Source organism: Berghia stephanieae, chromosome 3 (genome assembly GCF_034508935.2).
Source record: "Berghia stephanieae isolate SIO BIC M18660-M18661 chromosome 3, UCSD_Bste_1.3, whole genome shotgun sequence".
Classification (NCBI taxonomy): Eukaryota; Metazoa; Mollusca; class Gastropoda; order Nudibranchia; family Aeolidiidae; genus Berghia; species Berghia stephanieae.
The window spans coordinates 84177738-84195018 of NC_088362.1; the positions used below are offsets into that span (position 1 = coordinate 84177738).

General features: G+C 35.2%; 1 protein-coding gene across 1 annotated transcript; it reads left to right on the plus strand.

Moving 5' to 3' along the window:
- On the plus strand, nucleotides 1–7801 carry LOC144968651 (ubiquitin-conjugating enzyme E2 L3-like). The gene is made up of 4 exons (XM_078907203.1): nucleotides 1–131; nucleotides 2984–3079; nucleotides 4683–4869; nucleotides 5390–7801. Exons 1-4 carry the CDS (start codon nucleotides 105–107, stop codon nucleotides 5542–5544), a joined length of 465 nt encoding a protein of 154 aa, XP_078763329.1. The 5' UTR covers nucleotides 1–104; the 3' UTR covers nucleotides 5545–7801.
- Nucleotides 7802–17281: the final 9480 nt, after the last annotated feature.

Sequence of the window (17281 nt, forward strand, 5' to 3'; positions counted from 1 at the left end):
GAAATAATGATTTCCGGTAACAACTTCTGCTGGCCTCTAAGCTACAGTTCACCCACTGTTGTTCCCACTTCGCCGAAAAAGGAAATATTTCAATAAAGATAACAATGGCGGCGACCAGACGACTCCAGAAGGTTGTATACATAATTCCCATTATAATCACCTACATTATTTTACAGAATCCCTTATAGTTTTTGTGGTTTTTATTGCCCAAATTTATCGAATTTGACAAACTTCTAGGTGTGTACCTTGTCTTGTCACCGCCTCGGTCTGGCTATTTTTAGAAATCCGTCATTTCAATTTCATTCTTGATTCTCACTCTCACTTCTATTTTTCATTACATTTTTGTTTACTATTAATTGATTTTACTATTTTGGGGCCATTCAGTTGACAATATAACCATATCCCTGAACTGGGAGCAATCGTGGATAAAGTAAAGAAAACCATGTGAGTAAGCCTGAGTTAAAGACTAAAGCAACGGTCTCTCTAGCTACGCTACTCTAACTTGGAATCTCTAGAGAATGAATTTTCATTTTTGAAAATGAAACTAAATTAGAAATTATCCAGTGTTAAGTCAAGATGAAAGATCAAAATTGACAAGAGGGAATGATGAATGGCCAAACGATGGATGACTGTTTGTGGAGTCATGTCATAGTAGACAGGTGGTACAACCCTTTATATGGAAATGGAAGAAGACAGCACCACAAGTGAAAAATCATGTGTGGTCGGGGAGGGAGATTCTGTGATTTTTCAAGGGAAATAAAATGCAAACTAAGCTGTTGGGATGTCAAACTTTTGACTTTTGATACTTTTCCATACACTGTTGACCATCTTATATTTTTTTCAAAAACACTAATACACTCTGGTTATGGAACAACTTTCCTGCTGGTATCAAACTTCTGAGAGCAATATTGAGTCCTTCAAAGATGTGCCGCAGGAAAGTGTCTTATTTTTTCTGTTTATCTTTTGGATATGCAGGTCAACAGAAATACTCAAATCTTACTGAGTTAGTTTTTATGAAGAAATAATACATATGCATAAAAACACAGAAGAGCTGGATTCCAAAAAGACTAACTGTAATTTGCAATGCAAATCTGTTCACTACGATGCTGAGGATGACACTAATAATTATTTCTAAGATTATATATCAGTGACAAATTAGGGAGCAGGCACTGGTGTAAGATAAATATCTGAAAGGTATATGTATGAAATAGTGCAAGACAAAGCAGAAAGAAAAATACAACAAAAATAAAATAACACCCCCAAAAATCAGCCTGCATGCACACCTTTTCAGATATTTTTTCTGTTAAGACCAGCTTTAGCATAGAATCATTGAGGTGAGATAACGCCATGATTTGATGATCGTGATAGGAGTTGGCCAAAGGTGTGGATGTTGTAAAGTTTTGCCAGTAGCTAATGGGAAGAGGTTTGTAGAGCAGGCCTGCAATCTTGATCTTTTAAAATTTGTAGTTTTCAGAGAGAGAAATGATCACTAATAAACATTACAGATTAATTAATGATTTACCTGAGCAGTATTAAGTATGGCTTCAAATTCCGAATAGATGCTTTCTCTATTCTAAGAAATTGCCGTTAATGAAAGCTCAAGATCACCATTACAGTACTATGGTACTGGGATTTCCTGATATTACTTGGCTTTCAACTACCATGCTAATGAGAGACGCTCTCCACAATCACCCCACAGACTATCTTATTATTATCACAAGCTGCTTGGCCAATCCCATAGTCTTGGTCAGTTCCAAGACTGAGTGTCGGTAATGACACTGATACCTCTTTTCTCTCCTCTCTCCTCACTCTCTATTTCTCTCATAATACAAGCTCAAGATCACCATTGGAAGTACTATGGTACTGGGATTTCCTGATATTACTTAGCTTTCAACTACCATGCTAATGAGAAACACTCTGCACAATCACCCCACTACATGAGACTATCTTCTTATTACCACAAGCTGTCTGGTCAATCCCATAGTCTTGGTCAGTTCCAAGACTGATAGTCGGTAATGACACTGATACCTCTTTTCTCTCCCCCCCCCCCACGCGCAAAATGTACATTACCAGAGCTGCCAACCTACTGCAAAAAATGTGGAATTGTACGCATTTTCAGCGATTGTACGTTTGTACGCATTTTCCCCAAGATTGTACCCATTTTCAGTGAACAGAGTCACTTCAGTTTTCTTTAGTTGTAATTCATATTATTACTAGCCTATTGAGAAACCTCGGTGACCAAGTGGATATTCATATATTTTTTTTACCAATTATGATCTTCATGCTGGGAGGTAGAATTCTGAAAGGATTGGATTATAGTCTTGGGAAATTGAGCTTGTGTGGTGTGACTTTATGTAAGTATACCTTTCTCTTACTTTCACAATGGTTAGTTTCCGTCGATTTCAGGATTGTACCCATTTTTATGAAATCTCCCCCATTTTGAGATCCCATTGTACACATTCTCATCAGATGGGGTTGGCAGCTCTGCATTACACATATTTGTAAACATGGGATTCAATTTTAATTCAATTTTTTTTTAAAATAAATTTTATGGCTTTTTTACCTTCTGTTCTCAAACTGGTGCCCATTTTGATCTAGACATTACTGACAATGCCAAGCAATGGAATCACACACATTTTGAAACAATGCCCTTGGTTTTTGAGCACGTTGATGTTAAATGGCTCTTTTCAATTCAGTGATTGTAGCGGGTTTTGTAGCATAATCTTTGTCTTTTAAGTATCCCCATAAGAAAACTTTCTCTCAAGAAATTACAGTCAAGGTCAGTACCGCTATTTTATTATTACCAGTACTCAAGTCTTGGTACCACTCAGCATTAATGTCCATCCATTTAGCTCCTGTAAATTTAGTATTTAATTGAGATTTGATATTTGCTGGAACTATTACACTTTTCGCACCAAAGAAGATTCAATTTACTTTTTCATGTGGGAATTAATTCACATTATTATATTTTATTATTTTCCAGGAACTACAGGAGCTCAGAGCAGAAAACAAGAAATCCATCAGAGACATCTCGGTAGATGAGAATAATTTACTACAATGGCAATGCTTAGTTGTACCAGTAAGTATCCAATGAATTCTGGCCACCTCAACTTATTTTCATAGCGGGGTAATATTGACAGTCCAAGGCTGGTCAGTTTTACATTGTCCTTGCCTGGAGTCTTTTGTTTGGAGGGATATAGACAGATTTGTATTTTTGTGAAAGATATTATTTTTTCCACTATTGGAACCACCTCTCCATTGTATATTAAAAGATTCTTTCTTTGGGTCTATTGAGTTATTTTTAGCAGACATCTTAACACCACAAGCTTGCAAATGTGTTTTAATACATACTAAAAACATTGAATTTAATAAATCAATCATGAGAGGAAACCTTTATTCCATCTCTCACTGTAAGATTTGTAATCAGTGAGTTGCAAAAGTCTTTATTTTGTAATTAATTCAAGTTGCCTAAAGTGATCATGTTAGAAAATGTTTGCTTCATCATCAAAATATATCACTTGGAATTCCCAATTTTTGCTTTGGATTTGTATTCAGCACCAAAAGATTATTTCAAATGGCCAATCAAGTGTCTTTTCAACCCCTTTATTCAAGCCAATAAAATGAGTGGAAATATTTTGTAAATTTGCAGTTTTTTTCAACATTAAGGGTGGAGTAATATCTTATTAAAGTCCTTCGGAGCTATGAGGCCCATAGAGCCGGAGTTTATCCCGGTTTCTATAGCGTGATACGTGATAATAGCAATTGGTTGCTATCCTTTGGATATGATGCTAGTCTATCGCAAAGTACTTTTTGCCAGTTCTAACAGACCCAGCTACCTAATCCCTGCTGGGTGAAGAGGGGGGTCAGAAAAAATCTTGGCTGCACCCGGATCGATCTCGGTTCCTTTGCATGTGAATCGAGTGCTCTACCAACTGAGCTATTGGGACCCCCTAATATCTTATATTAAGGTTTTAGTATTATTTTCATTTTATAAACATTTGATTTGGATTGTATCCATTTGATGGAGACCCCAATGTTTGATCACTCTGCATCTATGTCTAATCGTTGTGTAACTTGTCACCATTGTACTATTTTTTAGGTGCTTTATATCTAATAAGATAATCTGAATCTTTGTAATATTCTCTTATTGTCATTGTCACCGATGGCGAAAAAGTTTTGTAAATGCCATAAGACTCTAGAAACATAAAAAAAAATAATCATATGTGACCCACCATCTCAAAACAGTATTGTGTTGGGATGAATCGGATTCCTAGATTTGAATTTGAATCAAAATGAAGAGAAACACAAACTTTGAGTTTTCTACAATATATCAAATCATTTTGCATTTTATCTCCATCTTAATGAATAGATTCATATTTGTGGCTATAAATTAGATTTCTGTCACATGGTTCATCAAAATATAATACCACTTGGAATTAAAAAAAAAAATTATTATCTGTTTTCCCATGGATATTTTACAATTTCATATCTTTTACTATTTTAGTATGTGTTGTATTCTTATGAACAGACAATGTATTCATTTTTCCATTTTTCCTGAAATTGTATTATCTTAAGGTTCCATATTGCCTACTTGGGGAATAAATGAAACATTGTGAAATGCATTGAGCATGGTAAATTTATTTTTCATGATCTTAAATTATGGTCAAATATTGCTTTAACAGGAATGTGCACCCTACAACAAAGGAGCCTTCAAGATTGAGATAACATTTCCAGCAGAATACCCTTTTAAGCCACCCAAAGTGTTATTCAAAACAAAAATCTACCACCCGAATGTAGATGAGAAGGGGCAAGTCTGTCTGCCAATAATTAATACGGAAAACTGGAAACCTGCTACAAAAACAAATCAAGGTAGGTACAGTCCACTCTAGATAATCGCAGCATTTCCCAAGAAACGGAATTAATTCCATATAAAAGTCACTGGTTAATTGCAACAAACTTTGGTTAACTGTAACAAATTTTCGCCCTCAAAAAGTGGCAAATTTAGGAAATCAATCAAACAAAATATGATTAAATTTCATCATGGATGAAATCGTGACAGGTTGAAGAATTGATAGTGAGCGGGATTTAATGCTACAGAGAGTGAGGCTTTGCAGTATGGGTTCGTGATGTCCATTAAATAGGAGGTGGGGGAGGGGGGGGGGGGTGGGCATAGTCTTGACAGCAGATAGACAATTACAGTTGTAATTAAAGGCTGAGCGATTTCCTTTGTTTGGGGGTTGACAACTGTGCATTGTGACCAACAAGTTTGTGATTCTTGAGATTAGCGTCTTTGCACGTTGCTTGGTAATCCACTTTTACTGAAGTTATGTTTCAAGGATTTACTAGAGAACATTTAATGATTTAGAACCATTTCCAATATCATCCCCAGTGCTCTATGCCTTGCTAACTTTGATCAACGAACCGGAACCAGACCATCCTTTAAGAGCTGATTTAGCAGAGGAATACTCCAAGGACAATAAAAGATTTTTGAAAAACGCAGAGGAGTTCACAAGGAAACATGGTGAAAAGCGCCCTGCTGATTGAGATAGTGCACAGTATGCTAGCTTTGCCTGTTAAGATGTTTGGCTAGATAGATGGACACATGTTGGGAATAAATCACTATAATAATCATACTATGATGGTTTGAAATTATTTTTTTTTACTTGATTTGGAAGGGGGTGGGAGGTGCAGATATGACTTTTCCTTGCTGCTATTTCTTAATATGACTTTGGAATATAATGCAAACATTTAATAGATTTTTATTTATGCAGCAAATACTGTCTGCGTTTTTTTTTTTATTGAATTGGAATATTAGGTTGCATAGTTTTGTTTTGGTGGTGAATTCTAGAATAAACCTATCATAATAATTGTGCTAAAATGCTTTAAAAATAATTTTAAACGATATGAGTCTGCATTATGTGTCTAGCCAATTAATTTCAGCAATATTTTACCATAACAATATGATTGTGAATAAATGAGTGTGTGTATAAATCTGTATGTCATATGTTATGATGACAATTTATGTGTATGTGTTAAATCCTTTCATTAATACATTGCTATAAATATTGGTAAACACTTTTTACATATATAAGCATTAAAATATTGAATGAACCAGAGGACTATACATTGTTGTGTGCTATTAGATTCATTTTTTTTTTTAAACTTAAAAGCTGTTGTAATCTTTACAATTATTTGAATGTATATGTGAAGTGCTCTAGGGAAATGGTTCACATTTCTCATTTTATTTATGGAACTTGAGTTATTGGTGTGGTGTGAACAAGTAGACAATTTTCTACATTTTGCTCTTTATTTCATGCTAAAGAAATAAACATGGACTGAGCTATTTGAAGTAGACAATCTGTAGAATAGCGGTGTTGAGAAAAAAGACTTTAAAGCTTACTGAGTGTCATTTCAATATTTAAGGTACATTTTATTTTAAAAATTTGTGAAAGTATGTAGAATTATAGAGAAATTGTAATTATCGTTGGGAAGTCACAAAATGCCTTTCAATAGCCATATCTCAAAAGGAGATTCAAGAGACATTGGACCATTACCCTAGAGTTGCTCACATAATTTAATACACGATAAGACCATTCCGTGATTTGCCAAATGGAAATCAAAGAGTGAGAGGGAGTTTGAAAAAAAGTCAAAAAGTTTGAGCTCAAGAATTTGATTCTCTTTCGGATTGTGGCCATCATTTTCAAAACATGCTTTGAGATGATATCACAAACTTTTGGCTTTTTTCTTATGGTGTGAGTTGTTGGTCATCTGGAGATAGTTTTTACAGTGATTTGTTTTCTATTATTTTCTGTGTTCTACTCTACGCTGATTTTCATCTATGGAGTAAGAAGGTAAAACTATAAAGATATGAATATAGTTCTGTAGGCTAGAATTTAGTTGTGATGTTCCTTATTAGGTAGAATAAAATGGTAATAGATGTCCAAAATTGAGGAAAATTTTTGAGAAACGATATGAGTGAGAAATTTCTGAAGAAAAAAAAAAAAAAATTTGGACAATGTTCACATAAAATATCATCTTTATAAAGTTATAATTCAGTTCTATTGCAAATGAGTGAAGTTTGAAAAAAGTGACAATAATAAAATGTAATGAGCTTCTATTAAATATACAAAGAGATATTATCTGGATGTTTTGGGATTCTTCTTTGTCATCAAAACATGATGAATGAGAAACTAAAGATGAAAGAGAGATGAGAACCGAATCGCGTTAATGCCATCCTCTCATCTCTCATTAGTCTTTAGTGTCTCATTCACCTTGTTTTGTTGACAAACTGGGTGAGGTCTTATGACCTCCTATGGTGGGCAATAGGTCTTTTGCCATGTCTTCTATCCCCCATATCTGTTTTCCCTTTTCATTTTGTTGCTCTCTGTTTATTAGGTATTGTACTTTGTAAATATTTGAGTATCTTCTCCTTAGAGGGATCCTTTGCTTGTACCTGGATGGAACGTCAAAATTTGCACATCGATGGATTGCTTGTGGAATCTTCTATTCTCTATTTGACCCAGTCACCATTGTCTTCTCTTTTCTTTGGTGTTTTAACTTAATATTTACAACTTTCTTCTATCATCTTCCTTTTTACTGACACTGAAATGACCTAATACTAATATTGTGTCTCAAGCACTGTAAAATCCCTATAAACAAATTTGTTGGCACAGGGGAAACCCAAAATGTCTACATCTCCTGTCTTTGTAAATTAAATGAAAGCTTCTATTCCATTTTATAATTGTTTATGTTTCACAAATTAAAATGTTTGAACTTGATAGAATTAATAGAACAAACATAACGTCATGACAACAATGGAACTAGGCAAATTTATGACATTCACATATATATATATATATATATATATATATATATATATATATATATATATATATATATATATATATATATATATATATATATATATGAATTATAAAAACAAAAATCATGAAATAATAGTGCTCAACTTTTTGATAAAAGGAGCTATTTATAAAGCATTTCAAGTATAATTATGATCAACTTCTACCATATTGTTTCAAAATAAGTATACTTGAAATGTTTTATATATATATTTTAATTGAATTGTTTGCAAAATGTTGACATTCAACATTTGCTGTCTTATCTATTATTGGCTCTGACAATGCTCATTTGTAAAAGTAATTCATTTATAGATTCTTTATTGATGGTTTTGTGTAGATGGTAGTGGTAGTATTGCAATCACTGTATTTTGATAAAATGACGAAAAATAGCCAAATCACGATTTAGAAATTTTAAAATAAATTTTGTCGAATGTATAAACTAGATTTTGTTTCTTGCATACAAGTATGATGGTCATTGATTTTATCAGGAACAATTGTACAGTGCAGCCCACTTGTAATGACATGTTATAACGATATACTCTCTACAGCAACATGATGTCCAAGTCCTGATTCCCCCCCCCCCCCCCCCCCCCCAATCTATCATAAGTAATAAAACACCATGATGACATACATTTCAATTTTTAAAAACCTGTATAAAAAGATCGATATGGTGGTAATCGGCAACTTTAAATTAACAGTCAGGGCCAAATTTCTAGTCCAATGAAAATGCTTGTTTTCCTAACAAGTGGGATCTTGTGCTGGTGTCTGGGTGAGACTTTTAGGTGATCTCAATAAGTACACTGCTTGATAGTGTGCCCTTGGAATCTACACCTTTTCCCAGTTTGGGACATTTCCCTTTGTCTTACTTTTTCCTCAAGTCCTTTAATTGTACATCTAGAATGTCTTTACTCTCCAATTTTCTTCCTTTTTACTGGCGCTGATAATGTGTTGCAAGCACTGTAAAATCCTTAAAAACAAACAAACAAAAAGCAACATGGCATTTTTTTTGCTTCGGTTGATACAGCTATAGGTACCCCCCCCCCCCCCCCCCCTCTGCCATTGGCCATTATTGGTTGTACTGCTATAACGGCAGCTCCATTATAATATTTTCTGGCCCTGATGATGTGATTACAGAGAGGTTGCATTGTATATTTTCTTTTCTTTCAAAACTTTATTAGAAATAGCAAATGTCATCATGACATTTGTTCTCAGTAGAAATCCTCTATCTAAGAGTTAGATGTTGTTTAAGATGGTAAATTTAACATGGATCTTTTATTGAAGGATGCTCGCTTGTAATCTCTTCTGTTCATTATGATTTTTGCTTTCTCATGCCATCATTTTTTACTTCTTTTGTTTTACGACAAAGTAAAACTTCAGATTGCAAAACTTTGGTCTGTTTAAATATTTAACGATACTTTTTGGATGGAGAGATGTTGACATTTCGTTGATACAACTTATTATTTATTGACAATTTTTACCCATGTTATTTTTTTATTTTTCCGTATTATTCTGAACAATTTGCTTTTGGTTGTCTTGTATAGATATAAATTCATCATTGTATTTTGTGTCAAGACGTGGGTTTTAGGATTGACGTCTAATGAAATTTTGATTGCTATGTTTAATTGCTGTGTAGTCTCTATGACGCCTCGGGCTTATCCTATTGTTGACTAATTCTCATCAGTGTGGAGTCTCCTTACAATAACAACAGTATTTTGGTACAATTAAAAATATTGCTTGAACCTGAGCAAAGGCGAGCATTGAGTTGCTATCATTTTAGTTTCAGTTTATTTTTAAATTTTTCAGTTTTATGTTACTAATGGTTATCACATCTATAGAGTATTCAAACTTCATGGTTTGCTCTGCTTCGCCAAAAGGTCATTTTCTTAGGATTTGCCGCAAAAATTCCTCAGTGCTAACCAATTGCTTTTGTCTTGCTTTTTCTTCTGTGCTTTTAACTTCAGATCTACAATCTCATTTTCCTTTTTACTTTCACTGAAATGAGCTAATAGTGTTGCAAGCTCTGTAAAATACTCAAAAACAAACATTTTCCCAAAAAACTTAGTATTGGGGTATTTTTTGGGGTGCATGTTATGAAAACAACCTTTTGGTGCAGCCAGATTATATAATACAAGTACATGTATATATATAATTATATATATATATATATATATAATATATTATATATAATTATATAATATATATATATATATATATATATATATATATATCCTGGCCTACAAACTAGTAACAATGAAAAGAATGTAAAACTCAAAATTATTCCCGAATTAATGTTGTTTTCTTCAATTTCTTAATTTTTTAGAAATTGAATGAAACTTCATTAGATGCCTTAAAGAACTAAATAATTTATGTAGTTGATGATAGGTTTATATAAATCAAAGGGTTTGTTTGAATTGAATAGGTTTACATTACTGTCTTTTTTTCAAAAGTGATGTCCTTTCTAGTGTCAATCAGAATATTTGGATCCTAAACTTTGTCTATTCTCATAATGTTGATCTAATATGTATTCCGTTTTGTGTAACTGTATGTTTAATTCAGAATGCATGGGATTATTTCTTCAGCTTACCAGTAGTTAAATCACGAGATTTACTTTTGTTCAGGCCTTCAAATTTCACTTATTATAGCAGTCATTTTCTATATTTATTATATTACAAGAATAATGGCGAAAGTAAAATTATTAAATTTTTTTTAGTTCAAAAGTGTCAATAGATGTCAACAAAATATTTCTCCTATTGTTGATTCGAATTTATTTTTGAAAAAAATGGAGATATACTTGATCCTAATACTTGTTTGCATTTTTCATTATTTTTTTTAGTCTTTGGCGAAGAAGAAAAAAAAAAAAATAAATAAAAAATTAAAGCAAATCTATATGTTTTCCCCCCACGATTTTCGAATCCACTTGTTGAAATAGAGAATTAGGACAAAATAAAATGTGGCCATGGAAAAACACCTTTTCTTCATTAGGTCACAGTCACAATTTGTTATTTTGTTGTGATGAAATAAATTTTTGAAATAATGTTTTTGTCTCTCTTTCTAATCTCTTTTATTTTTCAACTAACGGTTCGCATTTCAAAAAGTCCTTCACATAACTTTGGCTGTTGCTGTCTGGTCTCAGTGCAACTTAGATTGGCCTCCCCTGCTTACCACCTGGGTGGGGTTATTGACCTGCCATAGTGAGCTGGAAGGTCCCTTTAATGTGTTTTCTGTACCCCCTATATCTGGTTTCCAACTTATTGTCTGTCTTTGTCTTGGAATGAGATAGTATACTTGATTTTGTCCTTTCTCTGGACGGGGTCCTTGGCAGGGAAATGGTCAAATGTATAGTTATAGTTTTGGGAGATGATATTTTTTCTGTTCTAAATCCTTTCTTTGTTATGTATTGTAATATTTGTAGTTTTTAATGTAAAATGTAAACATTTGAGTGTGGTCCCCCCATTATCGGATCCTGTGCTTGTGGCTGGATGGGACTTCAAGGTAACCTCAAATTAAGCACACCGGTGTGCTCTTGGAATTTACATCTATTCCCTATTTGTACCATTTCCCTTTGTCTCACTTTTCTCATGTGATTTTAATTGTAAATCTTTTTTACTATCCTGTTTTATTCCTTTTTACTGGCGCTGAAATGACCTAAATGTGTGGCAGTGCCGTAAAACCCTTAAAGACAAAGCAAATGGACAAACTCTTCTCACCATTCGATGACCCCACACAATAGTTGAAGACTAACCCATAAACAGGGAAAATAATATTCCTTTTATTCATCCTCAGTGGAAATTTTTCTTTCCTACTTCTATCTCGAGAATAACAATCTCCTCAAAAAACAGGCATTTCAATAGCGCAGATTCCACTTAACCTACTCACAGTGTTTTACTAGAGGTCCCTAGCCAACAGCAACACTTAACGTGTAGGATGAGAAATATGACACCTGTACAGTAAATTGTAAGGCGATATGACAATTTTTACCAGAGACAGTAGAGCCAGGTACACATTTTACATCTGAGAGTATGGTGAGAGAATGTGAGTAAAGAGCCTTTTCCAACGATCCAACGACTGCTCTGCTGGACCCGTCAGTCTGAAGAGTGAGTGTTATGTCATATAATTTATGACCACGTAGCTGCACAGAGAATAGACAGATGTTTAATTTTCTTTCTCAAGGAAAAAATTGATGCTGACATGGTGCTCGAGCTCAGGTCTCCCGGGTGGAACTGAAATTCCTTATCCACTCAGGACACTTATTAAACCCCACCTAATGTGAGACCATCAGAAAGGGTTTTCTGATTCTGATCTCCCATGGTGGGGGAGACATCTGTTTTGCGATACCGTCAACTGGGGTAACTTTGCCTCTGTGAATTGGGATCAGCCTCTGTGAATTGGGATCATTTTGAATAATCTTAGCCTTTTTGTAGTTATTGACCCGTTAAAATGCTTGAATATTTATCAAAGGAAATAATTGCCACAAGACTAAACAATCTTTTCCCATGGGGAAATTTTTCTCTAGGGTCTATTCCAAGGGATGACTGGAATAATCCAGGCATCAGCCGCAATGCAGTGCTGCAAATTGAGCTAGGATGCAGTGACTTGCTCAAGGCCACACAGTGCATCGACGGGTGATCGAACCCGGTACCTTTTGGGTACAAAGCAAAGACTGTACCGCTGAGCCACGCTATTGGTCCAAGATTCAAGAGGCAAAGTTACCCAAGTTGACGGTGTTTTCTATCCCCCTATATTCTGTTTTCCCTGTTCAAGTTGCTCTGCCTTTGTCCTGTATTGAGAGTGCTTTTTTTTTTCAGGACCTGGAAGGAATCCTTAGCTGTGAGGGAAGCAGTCAAATGTATAGTAGTTTTTTTGGTTTTTTTTGAGAGATGATATTTTTCCAGAAATTGTTTTTTTTTATGCACTTGTACTAGTATTTACATATCTAGTTTTGAATATATTATCGTACTTTGTGAGCATTTGAGTGTATCCTTTGCTTGAGCCTGGATGGGACTTTAAGGTAATGTAAAATTTGGGACATTGATGGATTTGTCATGGAATCTTCTGTTCCCCGTTTGAACCAGTCCCCTTTGTCTTACTATATTTTTTTTGGGTGCTTTTAACTTCAGATCCATAACTTTTCCTCTATCATCTCCCTTTCAGTACTGGCGGTGAAGTGACCTAAAACTCAACATAAAAACAAACAGGAACAGAAAGTAAAACTTGAAAGCCACACACAGAGAGAGATAGAGAATGTTCACCAAAAGGACATGCTCAGAATATCCCTCTCAGTACTATATTGTAAATCAAAATGAAGCAACCTTTTTGGAAATGATTTCATGAAAAAAAAAAAAAAAAAAAAAATCTGGGTGGGGTTCCCTACCTCCACAGTGGGCAGGGAGGTACTTACCGTGTCTTCTATCCCCTTATATCTGTTTTCCAACTTGCTTTCTGTCTTTGTCTTGGTGTGAGATTGCTCGGTTTTGTCCCGACCCTGGCCAGAGTCCTTGACTGGGAGGGAAACAGTCAAATGCATTGTTGGTGTGCTCTTGGAATCTACATCTGATCCCTATTTTCCCCAGTTCCCCTATGTCTTACTTTTTCTGGGGTGCTTTAATTGTAATTCTAGAACTTTTTACTATCCCATTTTCTTCCTTTTTACTGGCGCTGATATGACCTTAATGTGTTGCAAGTGCCGTAAAACTCTTAAAAACAAAAACAAACATGAAAAAAATAACCCAAACAATACAAAAAACATTCGCCTGACTTACCCCTCTTTATAAAGTATTCCAGCAGACAGGTTTACTAACGTAATTAAGGGGTAGGGGGGCACTTACAGTGTCTTCTATCCCCCTCTATGTTTTCCAACATGCTTTCTGTCTTTGTCTTGGGATGCGATTACTTGGTTTTGTCCTGGTCCTGGCGGGATACCCTAGCTGGGAGCGAAACAGTCAAATGTATAGAGAGTTTTGGGAGATGATAATTTTTGTCTTGTTAATCATCTCTCTTTTATGCACTGTATTATGTTTTGTTTACATATTATATATGATTTGTAACCATTTGATTGTATTCCTTATAGTGGGGACCTGTGCTTCTGTATGGATGAGACTAGGTGATCTCAAACTAACTATTCGAACCAATTCCCCTTTGTTGTGCTTTAATTGTAATTCTTGAACTTTTTACTCTACCATTTTCTTCCTTTTCACTGGCGCTGATATGACCTTAATGTGTTGCAAGCGCATTAAACCCTTAAAACAACTAAATGTCTCATCCCGACACAGGCACAGGTCCCCACTAAGAGTGGAACACACTCAAATGTTTACAAATCATATATCTAAAACAAAAGATAGTACAGCAGAGACATTTACTGGGTGGGGTTCCTGACCTCCCATAGTGGGAATGCAGGTACTTATCGTGTCTTCTTTCCCCCTATATCTGTTTTCCAACTTGCTTTCTGTCTTTGTCTTGGAATGAGATTACTTGGTTTTGTCCTGGTCCTAGCTGGGAGGGAAACAGTCAAATGCATAGTTATTGTTTTGGGAGATGATATTTTCTTCCTTGTAAATCATCTCTCTGTTATGTATTATTATATTTGTTATTGTCAATGTATAAAGTAAGCATTTGAGTGCATTCCTCTTTGTTGGATTTTGTGCTTGTGTCCGGATGAGACTTAAAGGTAGTAGTAGTAGTATCGTTCGGCTACACTTCTATGTTCAAGTATCAATCCAGGTTTGGAAGTCATCATCACATTTATAGGTGATCTCAAACTAAGTACGTTGGTGGTATGCTCTTGGAATCTACATCTGATCCCTATTGTCTTACTTTCTCTTGGGTGCTTTAATTGTAATTCTAGAACTTGTTACTATCCCATTTTCTTCCTTTTTACTGGTGCTTATATAACCTAAATGTGTTGCAAGTGCCGTAAAATCCTTAAAAACAGACAAACAAGAGACATTATTTACAAGACAAAAAATATCTCCCAAACTGTAACTATACATTTGACAGTTTTCCTCCCAGCCAGGGCCAGGACAAAACCAAGTAATCTCATTCCAAAACAAAGGTAGAAAGCATGTTGAGTGGGATAGAAGACACAGTAAGTGCCTTCCTGCCTATAATAGGAGGTCAGAAAACCCCACCCAGCCTAAAATCTGTTATAACCGAGTCCTGCTATAGCCGAATGTCAAGTAAAACAACCCAAATGGCCTAAATCAGCATTTTTCTCATTTGTAATCTCTCACTTTCAAACTGACCGTTGTGTGTATGTTTAGTGATAAACATTGTCTTTCTGCAGCAAGTCCAATGTTATACGTACTGAAAATGATGTACACAAAGTATTCATGAACTAGGGTGTTGCCTTTAGCTTTAGGCATACCTGAGCGTAACGTGGGCTAATTCATTGTATCTGAAGACATTAAGTGGGTTTCAGCGCCCCTATTATTATATCCGGTAAATTTTACTAAAGGCAAATAGGGAGAAAAAAAACGGGGACCTGTTATACCGAGGTTCCTCCACATAACCTTTCCTGTTGACAACATGGATTCTTCAGATGAAGATACATCAATTGCATTATTCTTATTCGAGAAAAAAAGAAGAAAGAAAAGGTCAATGCAGTGTCTGGTATCGTAAACATTTTCTCTTCGGGGACACAACAAGAGAATTTTACTGGACTTTCTGCTAAATCATGGAGCTTTCTCTGGGCGTGTTTTTGTAGTCTGTGTTTGTCAGGGCCTAAAGAATAAGTCGGGCTCTCACGTCACAAGCTCTTTAATTATTTTTTTTTATTAAAGTCAACAATTCACAAGAGTAACAATAGATTGAGTGACAGGCAAGGAGAAAGAATATTTTCAATAATGTTATGTGTTCAACACAGATTCTTGTAAGGTAAAGTACACACCTAACCCAGAGAAAAAGTTTCATGAAAGAAACATTTTATGAAAAGTGAATACATTGACTTTTCGTCAGCACACCACCATGCACTTTTCCTGCCACATAAGCGCTGTTTCTGTTTAGTTCTATGTGAGACAGCTGTCATAATCTTTGTAATCACATTCGTTGAAATGATGTTTCTTCATATATGGAAGGTGGGGCCCAAGCCTCAGATGGCATGGGATTACCATCATAAAAGAGACACTTTGTTATTTATTCTATACTGATACAGTCCCTCAGGGTGATGATTACAAGGGAGGAAAAGTCTCTCACATAACAGATACTCACTCATATCAGTGATATGAGGTGTGTTTCAGAATAAAATTTTCCTCTTCTATAACTTTTTACATAAGCAACTGGAACTACCAAAATTTGTTACAACATGACGTCATATCTAAGAAATTTCAAGTATATTGGTTGTCATGTCATAGTCATAGATAGACCTGTGAAGTGGCAAATATGTTGTACTTTTGCTCCTTGTCCAAGCGTAATCAAAAGAAAATGGCAGAACAAAACATTGATGCAAACTTCTGCTACGATATTCGATATTCAAGTTATCAAATTTTCAACTCTTCTCGGCAAGTCTGCTGTCGAAATACATGGAGACCTTTGTAAAGTTTTGGAGCATACTGCTCCTTCAATTCAAACTGACAGAAGGTGGGTCAGGGAAGTTGAAGATGGGAGATTTGACAGACAGAAGACTCGCAGAAACCAAGGAGAGAAGAAAGTGATGCACATTGGTTTTTTTCGACACACAAGGCATTATACTGAACTGGTCTGTTCCACCTGGTCAAACTGTTAATGGAAACTATTACAGGTTTGTTCTGAAAGACAAATAAGACCAGCAATACGAAAAAAAGACCCAGTTTGCTTGAACGAGATGTCATTCTGCATCATGACAATGCACCTGTTCACAATGAGTTTTGAACAAGCCTTTCGTGGGCAACTCATGGGAATTGCTGTTGGAAAACCTGATCTTGCCTCAATCGACTTCCATCTCTTCCCTAAGGTGAAAGAAATGCTTGAAGGTCAACGGTTTGTTGAAGACCAGATTCAAGAAGGTATCTGGCCTTGGACAAACAGCCACTGGTGACCATCTTGGATACACCAGATGCAGACGTGTGTGAAACTTGGTTTTTTATGTTGAATAGGTAATTTTAAAAAGCTTCATTTGATACCAAATAAAAGGTAATTCATAATATTATTCGAGTACAGCAAGACTGGCAAACATAATTTTAAACATACTTCGTATCTATCTCCCTCACAGAGGATTCCAGCCAGGGCAAAACCAAGTCACTTCACTCCACAAGGATAAAAAGTAATAAAGAAATTGGACTGCACATTAGAGAAATACACTCCAGAAATCGTGCATTGCCATGACGTTTGATGGGGAGGGCATTATATTTTTTTTTTTTTGTTTGTTGCTTTAGGTCTCTTCCAACACAATTGAGGTTATATGAGAGACCGGAGGGCATTATATAGGTCAGCAGTATGATCTGTGCTTCGTA